Source organism: Pungitius pungitius, chromosome 5 (genome assembly GCF_949316345.1).
Source record: "Pungitius pungitius chromosome 5, fPunPun2.1, whole genome shotgun sequence".
Lineage (NCBI taxonomy): Eukaryota > Metazoa > Chordata > Actinopteri > Perciformes > Gasterosteidae > Pungitius > Pungitius pungitius.
In genome coordinates this window covers 9,833,726-9,853,728 of record NC_084904.1, presented here as the reverse complement: position 1 = coordinate 9,853,728, position 20,003 = coordinate 9,833,726, and the positions used below count along the sequence as shown (strand labels likewise).

The window sequence follows — 20,003 nt, the reverse complement described above, 5'->3', positions numbered from 1 at the left end:
GATTAAAACACACTCTTTGAGGTCAACAACTTTATTCCTTAAAGGGTATAAGCATATACAATGGATGCACTGCCAGATATGAGGCATTCAGTACATATGTACATCATGGCACATCATACCAGTAATATATTTCAGGATATGTAGCACACATATTTCCTACATGCTTAATGATTTCCAATACAAGCAAGATGCAATAGAGCTTCTAAAACAGCAAATCCTAGGGTTCATTGTCTACTGTGGAGAGCTCATCCAACCATGGAAACATCACCATGCTTTGACCGCATGATCCGGGTGTAATACAGTAAATTTTGAAATGGTTGAATGCATGCTCTTTTGATGGTGTGTGAGGTAAACACTTATCTTCTCACATTGGAAGATTATATCTTAGAAGACCATCTCTTTATGAGAGTAAGTAAATCTGTCCTCAACACTTTAATCTGTCCTCAAAAGCATACTTCGTATTCATCATCTACATGGATAACCCTAGAGAGCCAGCCCTTTTCTTTGCCCTCTTTAGGAACTCTGGCTAAGAGGGGGATAGAAATGATTGAACTGTACCCACTGAATAAACAGAAAAACTTCCATCGTATGCATGACAAGAATGTGTTATTCACATGGTCTTGCTTTCAAGAATGAGATCATTATTAAGTATGCTTTTAAGCATGTGTTCATCATCATGGACCACCTTGCAAGCATGTGACCGTGTTTACCTCAGGTACTGATGGACTGGAGTGCAGACATAACTCCTACAAAGAGGGAGCAACATATGGAGGGAGAGAAGGAACTTAAGAAGACTAAAAACAGGTTAGCAACAAAAGACACGGGACAAATACGTTTCAGACAAAATAAACAACGAAGACAGCAGACAAAAAAACTGTTTAGTTTTTTTCCTAGCATTTGTTTTTTAATGTTTCACTACTATGCATAATAGCAAAACATACTGATGTTTCTCAAACAACGGCTGTTATCCAACTAACTTAACCTTTTTTTGTAGCTTTGCTTTCTGTACCTCACGGCATGTAACCAACGAAACAGCGTGTCCATATACCTATTTACAGTTCACATTAACGTCCAGTGACGCGCAGTCAGGGCACTGCATAACCTGCCAAAATTCAAACCTAAAAAAGAAAAAGTATTTTATTTTTACTGTGTATTCTTATAATTATATATGCAATATGTGTGTTATTTCAATTGTTTAGACGTTGCAATGACAAATGTAGAAGTTGCACATAATAAAATACAAAATACATTTTAGAGTAAGCAGTGCTTTTACTCTCCATTAATTGCAGCTGACAAGCGAAAACCCCATGTTGCGCATGCACACTTTGATCCTGTATTCTTTAACATGTACGGCAAAAAGGCGAACTCGGCTGCGCCTTTGCACATAAATAGATTGTGCCATTTATAATCTATGTTACGTATCAAACATTGACCAATTTAATTCGAGATATCACAGGACATTTGCAGAGCTGACATCACTACACCAGCTACGTTGTAAGTGTAATCCCCGCAAACGTCAAAAAGTCATAAATGAACATTAAGACACTACATTTCCATGATTCCAGTAACCATCTCCGAAGGGATCTTATAAATATATATACACACACACACACACACACACACATTACATTCCATGTGTGCGTGTGTGCATATATATATACAGTATATATATTGTATATATACACTCACCGGCCACTTTATTAGGTACACCTGTCCAACTGCTCTTTAACACTTAATTTCTAAGCAGCCAATCACATGGCGGCAACTCAGTGCATTTAGGCATGTAGACATTGTCAAGACAATCTCCTGCAGTTCAAACCGAGCATCAGTATGGGGAAGAAAGGTGATTTGAGTGACTTTGAACGTGGCATGATTGTTGGTGCCAGAAGGGCTGGTCTGAGTATTTCAGAAACTGCTAATCTACTGGGATTTTCACGCACAACCATCTCTAGGGTTTACAGAGAATGGTCCGAAAAAGAAAAAACATCCAGTGAGCGGCAGTTCTGTGGGCGGAAATGCCTTGTTGATGCCAGAGGTCAGAGGAGAATGGCCAGACTGGTTCGAGCTGATAGAAGGGCAACAGTGACTCAAATAACCACCCGTTACAACCAAGGTCGGCATAAGAGCATCTCTGAACGCACAGTACGTCGAACTTTGAGGCAGATGGGCTACAGCAGCAGAAGACCACACCGGGTGCCACTCCTTTCAGCTAAGAACAGGAAACTGAGGCTACAATTTGCACAAGCTCATCGAAATTGGACAATAGAAGATTGGAAAAACGTTGCCTGGTCTGATGAGTCTCGATTTCTGCTGCGACATTCGGATGGTAGGGTCAGAATTTGGCGTCTACAACATGAAAGCATGGATCCATCCTGCCTTGTATCAACGGTTCAGGATGGTGGTGGTGGTGTCATGGTGTGGGGAATATTTTCTTGGCACTCTTTGGGCCCCTTGGTACCAATTGAGCATCGTTGCAACGCCACAGCCTACCTGAGTACTGTTGCTGACCATGTCCATCCCTTTATGACCACAATGTACCCAACTTCTGATGGCTACTTTCAGCAGGATAAAGCGCCATGTCATAAAGCTGGAATCATCTCAGACTGGTTTCTTGAACATGACAATGAGTTCGCTGTACTCAAATGGCCTCCACAATCACCAGATCTCAATCCAATAGAGCATCTTTGGGATGTGGTGGAACGGGAGATTCGCATCATGGATGTGCAGCCGACAAATCTGCGGCAACTGTGTGATGCCATCATGTCAATATGGACCAAACTCCCTGAGGAATGCTTCCAGCACCTTGTTGAATCTATGCCACGAAGAATTGAGGCAGTTCTGAAGGCAAAAGGGGGTCCAACCCGTTACTAGCATGGGGTACCTAATAAAGTGGCCGGTGAGTGTATATATATACTGTATATATATATGTATATATATATATATATGTATATATACATATATATGTATATATACATATATATATATATGTATATATATATATATATGTATATATACATATATATGTATATATACATATATATATATATGTATATATATATATATATGTATATATACATATATATATATATATGTATATATATATATATATATATATATATACACACTGTGGAGCCCCCGATCAGGTGAGAGTTTCTATTGCAGCACTGGCGTACGCAGAGGGGGCCAGGTGCAGCTCTTGGGTCGGGTCGGGTCGGGTCCCCAGATTAATCCTCAATCAGGGTGATATGTTCCCAGCCCTGCTCGCAGGAGCACGGCTGTGTTCATAACAGGAGCTGCACCCTGGCCTCTCTGTTGGTGCCCGGCTCATAGCCTGAGCAGAACTCTCACCATCGGGCGGTAAGTTGAGACTCCACTTTGTTCGACCCTGTAGAGAAGTGATATTGAAATCAATCCCTGGCTAACGACTACATTTCTGTCCTAGGCAAAGAAGGAAAACCCAGGACGTTTTAAGTTGTTTTTTGGATGCGTGTTTGATCCCGGTGGGACTGGCAGCAAGCGGACAAACCCAAGAACCCCACAATTGTTTTGTGTTTTGTAAATAAAGCCACGCTGACGGCGTGTTAACCCTTCCCCCACTAACTTTGTGTTTGGTTTGGACGCCTCACAACACATAGAGCGGATGAAATAAGTATTGAACACGTCACCATTTTTCTCAGTAAATATATTTAGGAGCTAGTGACATGACATTTTCACCAGATATTGGTAACAACCGAAGTAATACATACAAAGAAGATCAGAAATAAAGCCATGTGTAATAATGTGAAATGACACAGGGAAAAAGTATTGAACAAAAAAAGGTATGGAAAGCCAAGACAACAGCTGCAAACTATAGGTAATTAAAAAGCAATACAGACCCTTGTCAGTGCAAATTAATATCAGCTGGTTCAGTCCCAAATTATGGCCTACAAAAAGGTCTCATTGCCAAGGTGTCATACAAGACACATCCCATGATGGGTAAAAGCAAAGAGCTGTCTCAAGACCTGCGCAACCTAATTATTGGAAAATGCAATGATGGCATTGGTTATAGGCGCATTTCTAAGCTTCTGAATGTTCCGGTGAGCACTGTTGGGGCCATAATACAGAAATGGAAAGACAACAATTTCACCATTAATTTGTTTCGACCAGGTGCTCCTCGCAAGATTTCTGACAGAGGAGTGAAAAGAATAATCAAAACAGTTGACCAACAGCCAAGGACCACTTCTGGAGCGCTTCAAAAAGACTTGCAATTAGCAGGTACTGTTGTCTCAAAGGAAACTAAGTAATGCACTCCACTGCCATTTCCCGAATGCACGCTCACCACGCAAGACTCCAAAAAAAAGCATGTTAAAGCTCATTTAAAGTTTGCTGTACAACATTTGGAAAAGCCAGTGAAATACTGGGAGAGCGTAGTGTGGTCAGATAAGAGCAAAATTGAACTTTTTGGATGCCATAATACACACTATGTATGTCACAGCGGACACTCGCCGACCAGATACGGCGTGTGGAGCGGACCAACCCGGACTCTTTGGTTATTGTCCTTGGTGACTTTAACAAAGGAAACCTCAGCCATAAACTTCCTAAGTTCAAACAATTTATTAAATGCGCGACCAGAGCGGAGAACACGCTGGATCATTGCTACACTACAGCAAGCAGGGCTTATCACGCTCCCTCGTGCTGCGCTGGGACACTCGTCATGGTCCACCTGATTCCTGCATATAGGCAGAAACTAAAGCTCTGCAAACCTGTGGTGAGGGAATCCAAGAAGTGGACCAGCAAGGCTCTTGAGGATCTTCGGGCGTGTTTTGACTGCACAGACTGGGATGTTTTCAGGACTGCTTCTGACAATCTGGATGAGTTCACAGAGGCTGTAACTTCCTACATCAGCTTCTGTGAGGATAGCTGTGTACCATCATGCACCAGGGTGAGTTATAACAACGACAAACCTGGTTCACAGCGGAACTCAGAAAACTATGTCTGCAGAAGGATCAGGCATTTAGGAGTGGGGACAAAGACCTGTACACTGAGTCTAAATACAGGTTTAGCAAGGCGGTGAGAGGAGCTAAACCACTGTACTCTGAGAGACTCCAACATCAGTTCTCAGCTAACGACTCTGCTTCGGTTTAGAGAGGCTTTAAACACCTGACGAAACTACAACCCGAAAACCCCCCACCCCATGAATGACCTCCGCCTGGCAGATGAGCTGAATGTCTTTCAAATCTGCAGTAGAACTCAATGTCCTGACTCCATCCCCCACAACTCCACCACCTCCCCCGACCCATCAGGTGCTCACACCTTTGGATTACTCTCCCCTCCCCCACCGCCCCTCTCTGTCTTGGAGAGTGACGTTAATCGGCTCTTCAAAAGATAAAACCCCCGGGAAGCAGTGGGTCCGGACTCAGTCTCGCCCCACACCCTGAAGCATTGTGCTGACCATCTGTTTCCTGTGTTCACCGCCATCTTCAACACTTCCTTGGTGACATGCCACGTCCCAGCCTGCTTCAAGGCCTCCACCATCATCCCTGTTCCTAAGAAGCCCAGGACCACAGGACTGAATGACTACAGGACCGTCGTACTGACCTCTGTAGTCATGAAGTCCTTTGAACGGCTAATCCTGTCCCACCTTAAGTTCCTCACCGACCCCCTCCTGGACCCCCTGCAGTTCGCCTACAGAGCAAACAGGTCTGTAGACTATGCTAGTCGAACAGGGCCTTCCACTTCGTCCTCCAGCATCTGGACTTCCCAGGAACCTACGCCAGGATCCTGTTTGTGGACTTCAGCTCTGCCTTCAACACCATCATCCCGTCCCTGCTGCAGGACAAACTCTCTCAGCTGCACGTGCCCGACTCCACCTGCAAGTGGATCACTGACTTCCTGTCCAACAGGAAGCACCACGTATAGGTGGGGAAACACGTCTCTGCCTCTCGGTCCATCAGCACCGGTTCCCAAGGCTGCGTTCTTTCCCCTCCGCTCTTCTCCCTGTACAGAAACAACTGCACCTCCAGTCACCAGTCCGTCAAGCTCCTGAAGTTTGCTGATGACACCACCCTCATTGGACTGATCTCTGGTGGGGACGACCTGGTGACGTGGTGCAGCGAGAACAACCTGGAGCTTAACGCCCTGAAGACAGTGGAGATGGTCGTGGACTTCAGGAAGAACGCAGCCCCACCTTCCTCCCTCACCTTGTGTGACTCCCCCGTCACCACTGTGGACTCCTTCTGTTTCCTGGGCTCCATCATCACCCAGGACCTCAAGTGGGAGCTGAACATCAGCTCCATCACCAAAAAGGCTCAGCAGAGGATGTTCTTCCTGAGGCAGCTGAAGAAATTCAACCTGCCAAAGTCGATGATGGTGCACTTCTACACAGCCATGATAGAGTCCATCCTCTGCTCCTCCATCACCGTGTGGTACGCTGCAGCCACAGTCAAGGACAAGGGCAGGCTTCAGCGTGTAATCCGCTCTGCAGAGAAGGTAATTGGCTGCAATCTGCCATCTCTCCAGGACTTGTTCTCTTAAAGGACTTTGTGGCGGGCCAGAAAGTTTGTAGCCGACCCCTCCCACCCCGGACATAAACTTGTTTGTGGCCCTTCGATCCAGCAGGAGGCTGAGGTCCATCAGGAGTAAGACCTCCCGCCACACTAACAGTTTCTTCCCTTCGGAAGTCAAGCTCATTAACAGAGCCCCAGTCCCCCCCTGACTGACTCTCACTCCCATGTACTTTTACTTCGTCACTTTCTGTTTAGCTGGTGGACTTTATCTTTATTTTTTTAATTTTATATTTATTTCTAAACTCTCTAACCCATAGCTTTAGTGGACTAACTAGAGATGAGCCGGATAAAGCACTTTTGCCGAGTACGAGCATTATACGAGTAATAAGAGTCAATATCTGTGCTCGGATTGAATAAAAGTCCTCATTGGGTAGCTGTCTGTGTCTGCGTTCTGTGATTGGCCGGTAGTCACAGTGCCCCTCCCCTACACACATACTGTTCAAGGCCTCTACTGTACTGCGAAGGGTCAATTGCATGCTTAAAAAAGAGCATAACGGTTAAAGCCCAGCCCATTTCAAGACAACCCGACAACTTACGGGTAAAATCCTTCATACTTCCGGGTTAAGCCCCGCCCACTTCCGGGTTAGGCCCCGCCCAATCCGAGTACAGATACGGACACAGATAATTCATATGGTTCAACAGATACTGATACAGATAATGCTGTACTCGCTCATCCCTAGTACTATCCCATAGCATATCTTTTATTAGGGTCCTCACTCTGACTAGTCGTAGAGGAACCTATTGTATTTCAAGGAATTATTATTATTATTCTCACAAAACGTGGGCCTTTTCGGGGCCTTCATCATATTCAAAAAGTTGGATGGCATGGTAACCGGACTTTTCATTTTTGGGTCTCACGTTTGGGTATAAAGAAATGTCTCTATAGTGCCCTCTAGAAATTTAAAAAAGACCAGACTAGGCCAGTTTCCGCCCCCGAGGTCCGATCAACTTGAAAGTTGGCACACAGGTCCTCTTCGGCATGCTCTACAAAAAAGTCAATGATGGTATGCAAATGCACCTAACTAGATTTTCCGCCATTTTGAATTTAGTGAAAAACACATTTTTGGCAATTTCTCCTAAACGCTGAGTTTGATTGTTACGGACTAATTAACTACGCAAGGGGTGTGGCTTAATCTGTCAGATTTTTAACTTCCAAATGACTTGGCCTGCCCTCACCAAAATTATAGCATGTGTGAACATTGGAGTCCTGAACACACCCTAATTTTCTCATAATTTTTGAAGATTAGGGGGCGCTGCATTTAATCATTAAAGATGTGCCTTTTTGGCATATTTTAACAATTTCTTAGAGTTGTAACAGACCGAACTCCTGCCAGGGACTAAACCCGATTCTTTCAAATCCATGTAGTGTGCTCTTGAGACCTTGGGCTCTAAAAGTTGCATTTTTCCAGAAGAAATATTAAACTATGTGCGTAGGGTGCAATAAAAAATAAACAGCTTTTAAAAGATTTCGAAGGAAGTTGGGTCATGTATGGTATTTTCAAAGGCTTTTATTTTGGGATGGAACATCAGAATGTCCTGGTTATCCATAAGTGTCACCTTGGTCTACTGTCAACCATGGCTGCGCATGCGCGGCCACACAAGAGAAAGATGTCGAATGCACCGGCCGCTGCTGTGCCATTCGTCGTTAGCTTTGGTTGCAAAACCTTTAAACAAGACGGCAACACCGCTGGCGGTCCGACCGACGGTTCGCTGACGTCGAGACGTATGCACTCCAGTGGCGGGCCGTTTACTCTGGGATCTCCTTAAACTGTCTCTGCTCTGCTCACTGAAGCAAAACAATATGTGGACAATAAATATCAGAGCCAAGAGCAGCGAGTGTAGTCAACTACTGCTGCTAACACATCCCGTCAGACCAGGATTATTTATTTATATCCGTTAATGAACTTTTTTCCTCTTGTTACCCTGGTAACCGCTGTCAACTTCCGGTTTAGCGGCTACGCTTCGTATTTTCATTTTATGGGAAAAACCACAAAAAAAATTAAGTAAAGAGTAAAGGAGGAGGAAAAAGTTTTTGGTATGAGGGAGGTACGGTATTTGGGGTACCACCTGGGGGGTGGGCAGGTGCGTCCTCAGGTAGACAAGACAGCGGAAATTGCAGCCTGCTCGCGCCCCAAGACGAAAAAGGAGGTGAGGCGGTTTTGGGGGCTGACGGGTTACTATAGGTGGTTCATCGCCGGCTTTGCGGACCTCACCAGCCCCTTGACCGACCTGACCCAGAAAGGTGCGTCGGATCCGGTCCAGTGGTCGGAGCAGTGCCAGCGGGCGTTTGAGAAGGTAAAACAGACTCTCTGTGGGGAGCCGCTCCTCCACACACCCAACTTTTCTCTCCCTTTTGCTTTGCAGACCGACGCATCGGACAGGGGGCTGGGAGCCGTTTTGTCCCAGGAGGTGGAGGGGGTCGACTGCCCCGTGGTCTACATCAGCCGGAAGCTATCGGAGAGGGAGGCCAGGTACAGCACGGTGGAGAAGGAGTGCCTGGCCATCCGGTGGGTCTCCCTGTGCTACTACCTCCTGGGACGCTCATTCATCCTCTTTTCGGACCACGCCCCGCTCCAATGGCTCAACCGCATGAAGGATACCAACGCCCAGATCACTCGGTGGTATCTGGCCATGCAGCCGTTTAACTTCAAGGTGGTCCATAGGCCAGGGACGCAGATGGTCGTGGCAGACTTCCTCTCCCGCCATCTGGGGGCGGCCTAAGTCGGGCGTGGGGGTATGTGGTGGTGGGCGTGGTTTCAGCTCAGCTGCAGGAGGGAGAGAGGGGGAGTGGCTCGGGGAACAGTGCCAGGTGGAAACAATGACAATCAGCTGGCGGTGATTGATGTGTGTGCGCTCTCCTCTCCTTATAAACAGTAAGGCGGGCGCAAGCGGGGAAAAGGAAAAACGAGTGACCTGTACGCAGGCGCGTTTTCCGGTTGTAATAAAAGAACCCTTGTATACCGCTACCCTGGTGTTGAGTTGCCTTTGTCTGGAGCCCGAACCACCCACACCCCTTACATATATTTATTGAGAAAAATGGTGGTGTGTTCAATTCTTATTTCACCCGCCATATATATAAATATGCACCTACACTCACCGGCCACTTTATTAGGTACACCTGTCCAACTGCTCGTTAACACTTAATTTCTAAGCAGCCAATCACATGGCGGCAACTCAGTGCATTTAGGCATGTAGACATTGTCAAGACAATCTCCTGCAGTTCAAACCGAGCATCAGTATGGGGAAGAAAGGTGATTTGAGTGACTTTGAACGTGGCATGATTGTTGGTGCCAGAAGGGCTGGTCTGAGTATTTCAGAAACTGCTAATCTACTGGGATTTTCACGCACAACCATCTCTAGGGTTTACAGAGAATGGTCCGAAAAAGAAAAAACATCCAGTGAGCGGCAGTTCTGTGGGCGGAAATGCCTTGTTGATGCCAGAGGTCAGAGGAGAATGGCCAGACTGGTTCGAGCTGATAGAAGGGCAACAGTGACTCAAATAACCACCCGTTACAACCAAGGTGGGCATAAGAGCATCTCTGAACGCACAGTACGTCCAACTTTGAGGCAGATGGGCTACAGCAGCAGAAGACCACACCGGGTGCCACTCCTTTCAGCTAAGAACAGGAAACTGAGGCTACAATTTGCACAAGCTCATCGAAATTGGACAATAGAAGATTGGAAAAACGTTGCCTGGTCTGATGAGTCTCGATTTCTGCTGCGACATTCGGATGGTAGGGTCAGAATTTGGCGTCTACAACATGAAAGCATGGATCCATCCTGCCTTGTATCAACGGTTCAGGCTGGTGGTGGTGGTGTCACGGTGTGGGGAATATTTTCTTGGCACTCTTTGGGCCCCTTGGTACCAATTGAGCATCGTTGCAACGCCACAGCCTACCTGAGAATTGTTGCTGACCATGTCCATCCCTTTATGACCACAATGTACCCAACTTCTGATGGCTACTTTCAGCAGGATAATGCGCCATGTCATAAAGCTGGAATCATCTCAGACTGGTTTCTTGAACAGGACAATGAGTTCGCTGTACTCAAATGGCCTCCACAATCACCAGATCTCAATCCAATAGAGCATCTTTGGGATGTGGTGGAACGGGAGATTCGCATCATGGATGTGCAGCCGACAAATCTGCGGCAACTGTGTGATGCCACATGTCAATATGGACCAAACTCCTTGAGGAATGCTTCCAGCACCTTGTTGAATCTATGCCACGAAGAATTGAGGCAGTTCTGAAGGCAAAAGGGGGTCCAACCCGTTACTAGCATGGGGTACCTAATAAAGTGGCCGGTGAGTGTATATAAAGGTATGTATGTGCATATCGGTGTGTGTGTATGCGTATGTATAGTCATCCTAATGGATGGTTGATTTTTATGCATATCTGAAAATCAATAAACATTTTGATCACAAATATGGAATTTAAGTGTGGTTGAATGAATGCTGACTACAAGCCATTTGCCTTCATATTCAATTGAGCAGTGTGTGTTTTAATTGTTGCTGACTGACAAACACGATTGGCCGCTGTGCAATAATTAAGCAATAAGGCCTGAGAGGCCGGACTTCATCATCAATAATGTTACAATCGGTTGCAAAAGCTAGCATTGCCCCTAACGGATGCTGTTTCCTGTCTTTTATTGTGCAATTGCCACAGAAACCAAGTACTATTAGTTCATACATTTCGAGAATGAACTTGTCAAATTTCATGAATATATATATATAAACATTTACATGTCTAAATAATACAGGAAAGCTATTTGTTCGAGTGCACACTAAAATGGAACGCTCAGGGAAAATGTAAACAGGTGTACAGGACATTGTGTGTGTGTGTGCGTGCGTGTGTGCGTGCGAGAGAGAGAGAGAGAAAGTAGTAAATGATTTGTCATCCTAAATCATCATCATAACATTTCATAAAAAATGTTGACTGTGCGTGTGTGCCATGCTTGTGTGTAATGTTTAGTTTCAATGTTTTAGCCTAAAAAATCAGTTAATCTGGCTTTCATAACTCAGTGCATAACCTCTTACTAATATCACCGCACATCACTGTTAACGTAGTGTTAATAATGATATGTACTATATTCAAATCGCAGAGAATTGCAGAAAAAAAACATTCTCATACAGAAAGATGTGGATCACAAAAAATCAAATACCACAATCACAGAGATGTTTGTGGTAAACAATAAAAAACAAACACAGAAACAAAAATACTGAAACACACATCACCATATCGGAAGGTGTGATTACAGAAGAAGACATTGTTAGACAGTAGAAGAAGAGGGGGAGAGTGGGATGATGGGAGGTTAAAACATTTGTAACAGAAAGGTAATAACTCACAGGGAGTTAACACTGCAGATAGATGGGCTGCTAGAGTGCACGTTACCTCGACTGCGTGTTACCAAACTGTACATGCAAAAAAAGAAATAGGGGAGAGGGAACATCATAAAATCAAGAAGACATAAAGAAGCCAGCCAGCTCTTTATCTGTGTGCTTCTGGATTCTAATTTATTGTAATGGTCATCAAAACACACAGAACTGAGCCAGAACCAGAGAGAAAATGTAACACAAAAAGACCATTCAATGGTTACACTCAGTTCCGTTAACGCCAAAATCAGCATGAAATATGCCATCCAATCTAAGGCATGGCAGAGCAAAGTAATACTCAAATCTCTGAACAAACAAGATATCATTTATCTTATGTTGCAAAAAGTTAATCATTTCCAAATGTTTGTAGAGGTAGGGCTGCTCTGGAAACAACATTAGTGTCATGGCGAAGGCTCAAAGAATGCCTAACTGAATGTTGAGGTTAACGTAAACTAACAGCAATGGTGCAGCAGCTAATATTTGTGTGGTGACTCAAAGTGTATCCTGCTGCTGTGCCCAACAATGTCAAATCCATTGAAATGCTCAAGACCACTAATGAGATACTTTTTGTATTACTTATAGTTCAACTGAATGGAAAATGTTATGAGTAACATAACTGATTTAAATGGCCCAGAACTTTCAACTTGTAAAACCTACTGTCTAGTAGCTTTTTCCATTAAGCTTGGATCGTATAAAACCAGATCTTAATGAGGAATGTAAACGATTTAAGCTGCATTCATAATTTTCTTTGGCCACATATAGCTAGCTAAATAAGACAAAATCACAACGCTGACATATTATTATAACCTTACATTTTTTATAGAGAACATTAGCATTTTCCTATTGACTCATGTAGCAATAATTTGAATTCATTGGTTATGGAAGCTAAGGTGGTTTAATTTCCTATGCTACTTTGCTCACGTTAAATCGACTTTTTAATCTTTGAAATGAAAACCATCAAAAATGGATTTTTTCAGTGGCAAAAAATCATTCTCTCTTAAAAAAGATTCTGATCCTCCAGAAACATTTTGTTAGGCTTGCAACCAAATCAGAGCCAGAGATCTCATCTGCTTCTTAATTGCAGAAATTGCAGATTTACACAATTTATGACATCCATACTTCTCAAATTTGTGTTTCTATTCATAAGATACTTTCAGGTTAAGGGAATATTCCTGATCATATCAGGGACTACTTTCAGACCAATTCAGAGGTTCACTTGAATCCAACTCGCCAATCATCAGATCTCCATCCTCCAAAAGCACTTGCGGCCTAAGGTCAGTCCTCAATTCTTGATTTTGGGGAGCCAAATTATGGATATATATATTTCCCACCTAAAAAAGCCTTGCTCCATAATAAGTTTCCAACGGTGTTTAAAAGATCAATTATTTGCTGTTTTTTAATATTTTGTATGTGTTATTTTCCAGGTAATCTTTGTTTTAGGTTTCTTGACATATTCATAGATGTTCAAACACAAGCCCTTTCTTATTCTCACACAGACACATACAGTTTACACTCCAAGGTAGGATTTGTTATACAGCGTCCTGCAGTATTTTGCATCACACATAAATTGTGTCTACCATTGTAGACACACAGTACACAGTGGAGGATGTGTGCTGATGGAAAGACATGGCAGAGGATGACTTACGCTGCAATGGAGATGTTAGTGGCTGACGTGGGGCTGACCTCCTTTACCTCCTTAGCCTTCTGGAGGGCAAGCTTCTTATTGATGGCACCTTCCTGCTCCTCTTCATCCTTAATAGTACGTGGGAAAAGAAACACATAACACACAAAGAAATAGCATATGAATACCATTATCCAATGCTTTTTATCTTTTGTCCAAACCGATTGGCCAATAGATTTAAGAAAGATGGAGAGTTCAGCTGTTGCACGGACACTTAACAAGCATGGAGACTACCAAAAGAAGACACACACCTGAACTTGTTTTGTTAATACAATAGAGTAGACAATCATATGCATTTACTGTATACGTATATGGTAATTCTCATATCATATGTTTAGTGAAAAACCTTTTTCTGAAACTTTTGTGTACTGTACTGTAATATTCTTTTCCAAATAAAGAGAAGGAAATAAAAAACACGGTGCGAAAGAAGGCAGGCTGTTGCTAATGCTTCAACAGGTTAACTCAAATTATGCATATGTGTTTAATTTGTGGGCGAACATGCTGTTTTGAATAAGATTGTTAGGATTGCATTGCAGAGTTAATTTTAATAAATAAGTGAATACATTTTCTGTACTCATGGATGCGGTGGGTGAGATACTGTTCCTGGCTCCATCACCTCCTGGAATCAGCAATATAACCTAAGTGTCTCAATCTATAAAGAAATACTACACCTTAGTAAGCTCTTGTGCATTTGCAAGGTTATCGACAGCAATAGCCAAGAATACGTTGAGAAGTGTGTCTGGTTATTTTTGGTCTAAGGAAAAGAGCAGATATTTGATGAAGACAATGCAGCTGTTCTATCAATGATACTTCATTTCATGGGGTGTCATGGCCCCGTTCCAGCCACGAAAGTGACAGTGAGAGCAGGATACAGTTTCCAAAGAGAGTGAGAACAATAAAATAGATAGAGGAGAACATTCCCCTGTGAACTCCTCCCTGGGATTCGATCCCATGGTACATGACTGCATTCCAGTCCTCCCCAGTTAGGATCTGCAAGGGAGACACAGCCTTAGGTTCTCTGAGTCCAGTTCAGGTACTGTACAAACAGTTCAACAGAATGACGGGGTTGACCTTTACCTGGAACACAGTGAGAATCGCTGCTGGGAATGTGTCAAAGTTTGTTGTTGGCGTTTCGTCCTCAAAATTAAATCTGCAGAGAGGAATTGCATGTAAATTAAAGCCACAACAGTCCATCCTCCTCCTGCTTAAGGATGGAGCACTTTAGCCTTCTCGATTAGGCTGTACAATAGTACATGTCAATTAAATCTGAGCCATCTGTGTGACCTCATGAGTAATGAGTAAGTGTTTAATGATGAGCTGTACTGTTGCAGACATTTTGTATCTCTTTTTTTCCCATGGTACCTAATTACATTACACCACCACCCATCGCCCCAAGAACTGAGCCTCAGCCTCTATGTAAAAAAACATACACCAAATAAGTAGAGAACAAAATGAGAACAATATGGAAAGTCCTGCTTTTAGTGATGTAAGGGTCATGTTTTATTGACTATTCAAATTTTGGCAACTGGCTAACCATGGATTTGAAGACAATTTTGTCACGGTTTGGGTTCATGTCTTTATTTTTTAGTTTCATGTCTCTTGGACTACAGTCCCATCCCCACTCCCGTCTCCACGACGCCTGACTCCAGTCCCGTCCCCAGTCCCGGCTCCGCGACGCCTGACTCCAGTCCTGTCCTAAGTCCCGGCTCCATGACGCCTGACTCCAGTCCCCCGTTCTACAAAGCCTGACTCCAGTCCCGTCCCCAGTCCTGGCTCCACGACGCCTGACTACAGTCCCGTCCCTTGTCCAGACTCCAGTCTCGTCCCCAGTCCCGGCTCCACGACGCCTGACTCCAGTCCCATCCCCAGTCCCGACGCCTGACTCCAGTCCTGTCCCCAGTCCCGGCTCCACGACGCCTGACTCCAGTCCCGTTCCCAGTCCCGGCTCCACGACGCCTGACTACAGTCCTGTCCCTTGTCCCCACTCCACGACTCCTGACTCCAGTCCCATCCCCAGTCCCGACGCCTGACCCCAGTCACGTCTCCAGTCCCGTCCCCAGTCACGACTCCAGTCCAGGCTCCACGACTTCCGTCCCCAGTCCCGACTCCAGTCCAGGCTCCACAACTGCCGATCCCAGTCCCGACTCCAGTCCCGTTTCCACGACGCCCGTCTCCAGTCCCGCAGAGCTCCACGGAAAACAGCCGGAGCCGCAGAGCCCCACGCCACACGTCAAGCAGCAGAAGCCACAGAGCCCGATGCCAAGCAGCTGGACCCAGAGAGCTCGACGCCCGACGCCAAGCAGTCGGAGCCACAGAGCCCGACACCAAGCAGCCGGACCCACAGAGCCCCACGCCAAGCAGCCGGTCCCACAGAGCCCCGCGCCAAGCAGCAGGACCCACAGAGCTCGACACCCCACACCAAGCAGTCGGAGCCACAGAGTCCCACACCAAGCAACCGGACCCACAGAGCCCCGCGCCAAGCAGTCGGAGCCACAGAGCCCCATGCCAAGCAGTCGGAGCCACAGAGCACGACGCCTGGCCGCCGTCCCGGCCGACCCCCAGAGACCTCGACACATGGCCTCTTGTCTCGTGTCGCGTCATTACATGTGTTTCAGGTACGTCTCGTCTCGTCGTCATGTCATACCAAGTAATTCATAGTTCATGTTGGTGTTTTGTCAGGTCCCTGTCTCATCATTGTTTTTCCCTCCTTCTCGCCTTTTTTTGGTTGGAGTGGTTTTGAGTTTATTTTTGGAAATCTTGACTGTTAATGTCCTTTTTTACCTGCAAACTCCGCATCTGACTCCTCCCTCCTTGCCCTCGCACCCGCACATTGTGACAAATTTGCTTGACTATTGAATGTTATTAGAATACAGAGATCTTAGAGTACATTAGGCATATTGTGATTTATTTTGTATAATAAAAAGCTGTATAGTAAGTAATAAGTAGCTGAGTGAACCATACTATGTATTATATATAATATGTGGATATAAATATTTAAATTTTTCAAATATTCATCACTTCCAAAATGGCTGCTTGCCTGAAGCAGAACTAGCTAATTTCAAAAAGCTTTTTTTGTTTCTAAAGTGTTAACACAACTGTTCTGATAAGAAGGCTAATCTTGTCCTAAAAAATGCCATCCCGGTAGGATGGAACCTCATCTATGGGGACCCTTATTGCCAGATATGTTCTCTCCCTCCCTCCTAGAGCGAGAAGGCACCCTCGTGATACTGCTATGCTGTGTCTAAGCCATGACAGCTGTAATGTTTACAAAGTCAGAAAAATGTTGATATAAAATACTTGACCTGCGCGATGGAATATCCAGTGTCAAACACTGCCACTGGCGGTCAGGAGGGATCAAATAGAACAAGTTACTCACTGGCCACCAAACAGCTGCATGCCCAAAAGAGCAAAGACAACAATGAAGAGGAAGAGGAGGAACAGCAGGCTGATGATTGACTTCATTGAGTTGAGAAGGGATACCACCAAGTTCCTCAAAGAGTTCCAGTACCTAAAAACACAGGTATATGAATATATACAGCGATATTCTGGCATCTCCCATGTCCCACACAGGGAGACAATTCTGAGGACTCACTTTGTGACTTTAAAAATCCTGAGCAGCCGCAGAGCCCGCAGCACACTGATCCCAAATGATGCCCCAGGTTTGATGGCAGCCCAGATCACCTCAAAAATACTGCCAATGATCACCTGCAAGCAAAGTAATTATTTCTAAACTATTCAGACCATAATCACAGTTATTTTTTCTGAAATATTTCAATTACTCTACACATGCTCACTCTCTAGTGATTCATCAAACTCCCAGCAGAGGAGGTCAACTCACCCCAAAGTCAAAACAGTTGAATGATGAGTGGAAGTAGTTCTGGGGTCCAAGGCCATACATTTTTATGAACATCTCAGCCAGAAACAGGCCAAGAAAGGCAAATTCTGCTAGGTCTGTCCAGGAAAAACAAGACACACACAGATCAATGCCCCGCAGCAGAACAGCAACTGCTGCCAGTTCAGCTGTGCTCACATAAAACATAGAAAGAGTTTATGGTATAAGGACATTATGCTGCCATGATGCAGTCTGTGAGTGTATGTTGTGAAATGTATGACAGTACTTGTGTGATATATGTTTGCATCTGTCTCTGCTGTCTCTATCTAAAGCAGGACACCAAAGAGTTTTCTCCCTAAAAATCAACAAGGGATTCATCAAAAATATCGGCTTACATTACAGTTACAAGAAGTAATTCAAATCTAAACTTTTCAACATGTGAATGGTGGCATCCAGTTGTTTGGTACCTCAAGCACCGCCTTGGTGCTGAACTCATGCCAACCAGACCAGGGCTCATTCAGTTCCCTTCTGATTAAATTGAGCAGAGTATCTGTTCTTTCCCGTTTTTGGTGGTATGAATACACTCACCGGCCACTTTATTAGGTACACCTGTCCAACTGCTCGTTAACACTTAATTTCTAAGCAGCCAATCACATGGCGGCAACTCAGTGCATTTAGGCATGTAGACATTGTCAAGACAATCTCCTGCAGTTCAAACCGAGCATCAGTATGGGGAAGAAAGGTGATTTGAGTGACTTTGAACGTGGCATGATTGTTGGTGCCAGAAGGGCTGGTCTGAGTATTTCAGAAACTGCTAATCTACTGGGATTTTCACGCACAACCATCTCTAGGGTTTACAGAGAATGGTCCGAAAAAGAAAAAACATCCAGTGAGCGGCAGTTCTGTGGGCGGAAATGCCTTGTTGATGCCAGAGGTCAGAGGAGAATGGCCAGACTGGTTCGAGCTGATAGAAGGGCAACAGTGACTCAAATAACCACCCGTTACAACCAAGGTGGGCATAAGAGCATCTCTGAACGCACAGTACGTCGAACTTTGAGGCAGATGGGCTACAGCAGCAGAAGACCACACCGGGTGCCACTCCTTTCAGCTAAGAACAGGAAACTAAGGCTACAATTTGCCCAAGCTCATCGAAATTTGACAATAGAAGATTGGAAAAACGTTGCCTGGTCTGATGAGTCTCGATTTCTGCTGCGACATTCGGATGGTATGGTCAGATTTTGGCGTCTACAACATGAAAGCATGGATCCATCCTGCCTTGTATCAACGGTTCAGGCTGGTGGTGGTGGTGTCATGGTGTGGGGAATATTTTCTTGGCACTCTTTGGGCCCCTTGGTACCAATTGAGCATCGTTGCAACGCCACAGCCTACCTGAGTATTGTTGCTGACCATGTCCATCCCTTTATGACCACAATGTACCCAACTTCTGATGGCTACTTTCAGCAGGATAATGCGCCATGTCATAAAGCTGGAATCATCTCAGACTGGTTTCTTGAACATGACAATGAGTTCGCTGTACTCAAATGGCCTCCACAATCACCAGATCTCAATCCAATAGAGCATCTTTGGGATGTGGTGGAACGGGAGATTCGCATCATGGATGTGCAGCCGACAAATCTGCGGCAACTGTGTGATGCCATCATGTCAATATGGACCAAACTCCCTGAGGAATGCTTCCAGCACCTTGTTGAATCTATGCCACGAAGAATTGAGGCAGTTCTGAAGGCAAAAGGGGGTCCAACCCGTTACTAGCATGGGGTACCTAATAAAGTGGCCGGTGAGTGTACATTACATGTGTACAATGAAAAAATAAGTAACCACATTCTTAAAAGCTTGAAATTATGGCCGATATAAACTTGTCACATGTGTTAAAATGTAAATGTAAAAAATGTAAAAAACTTTATTTTCATGATGATGATACAGGTATTAATTGCGCTGGTTTGTTAGTAACCTGATGTCACCACGGCTTATTTTTTGCATCAAGGCCCACAAAGTTGAGGATTTTTCTTTTGTGCACCCTGAGCATGAGTTAAATAAACACAGTATTTTAGCATTGCACAAGGAAAAGCATTCTGAATAGAATGTAAAGACAGTATCATTTGAACATGCATGTCACAGGACTGGTGCAGGTAGAGGCAGGACTCAAACGCAGAGCTTCCGGCAAAATTACTTTTAATAAATCAAAATCCAAAAGCTCGATATTCCATAATAAAAAAAAACATCAAGGGGGGAAAAAAACCAAGGACGTGATGACACCAACCATATGTAAACAATGCACATGCAACATGCAAACAATGACGCAACAAGGGAAACAAGACACACAGGGCACAAGGGAGGTGCAGGAGATTGGACACAGGTGGAAACAATCATGTACACTGCAGACAATCACTGGGAAGACAGGACAAGGCAGGAAGTGTTGTTCCCCCAGGGACACAAGAGACATGAGACTACAAAATACAACAGAAAGAAAACCCAAAACGTGATAATGCATCAGGTTCTAAATAGATATGCTGTGGTTCCATTCAACTGTCTATAACTTAAACAACTTTTTTGATC

At 44.5% G+C, this 20,003-nt stretch overlaps 1 protein-coding gene across 1 annotated transcript in view; it reads right to left on the bottom strand.

Annotated features, from left to right (window-relative positions):
* cacna1ba (calcium channel, voltage-dependent, N type, alpha 1B subunit, a) overlaps positions 1–20,003 on the bottom strand; it is a 167,766-nt gene that overhangs the window by 91,989 nt on the left and 55,774 nt on the right. The window contains 8 exon segments of the mRNA XM_062562322.1: positions 11,890–11,955; positions 13,562–13,668; positions 14,269–14,336; positions 14,470–14,587; positions 14,675–14,747; positions 16,974–17,105; positions 17,190–17,302; positions 17,436–17,548. Coding sequence (XP_062418306.1) covers positions 11,890–11,955; positions 13,562–13,668; positions 14,269–14,336; positions 14,470–14,587; positions 14,675–14,747; positions 16,974–17,105; positions 17,190–17,302; positions 17,436–17,548 — 790 coding nt within the window.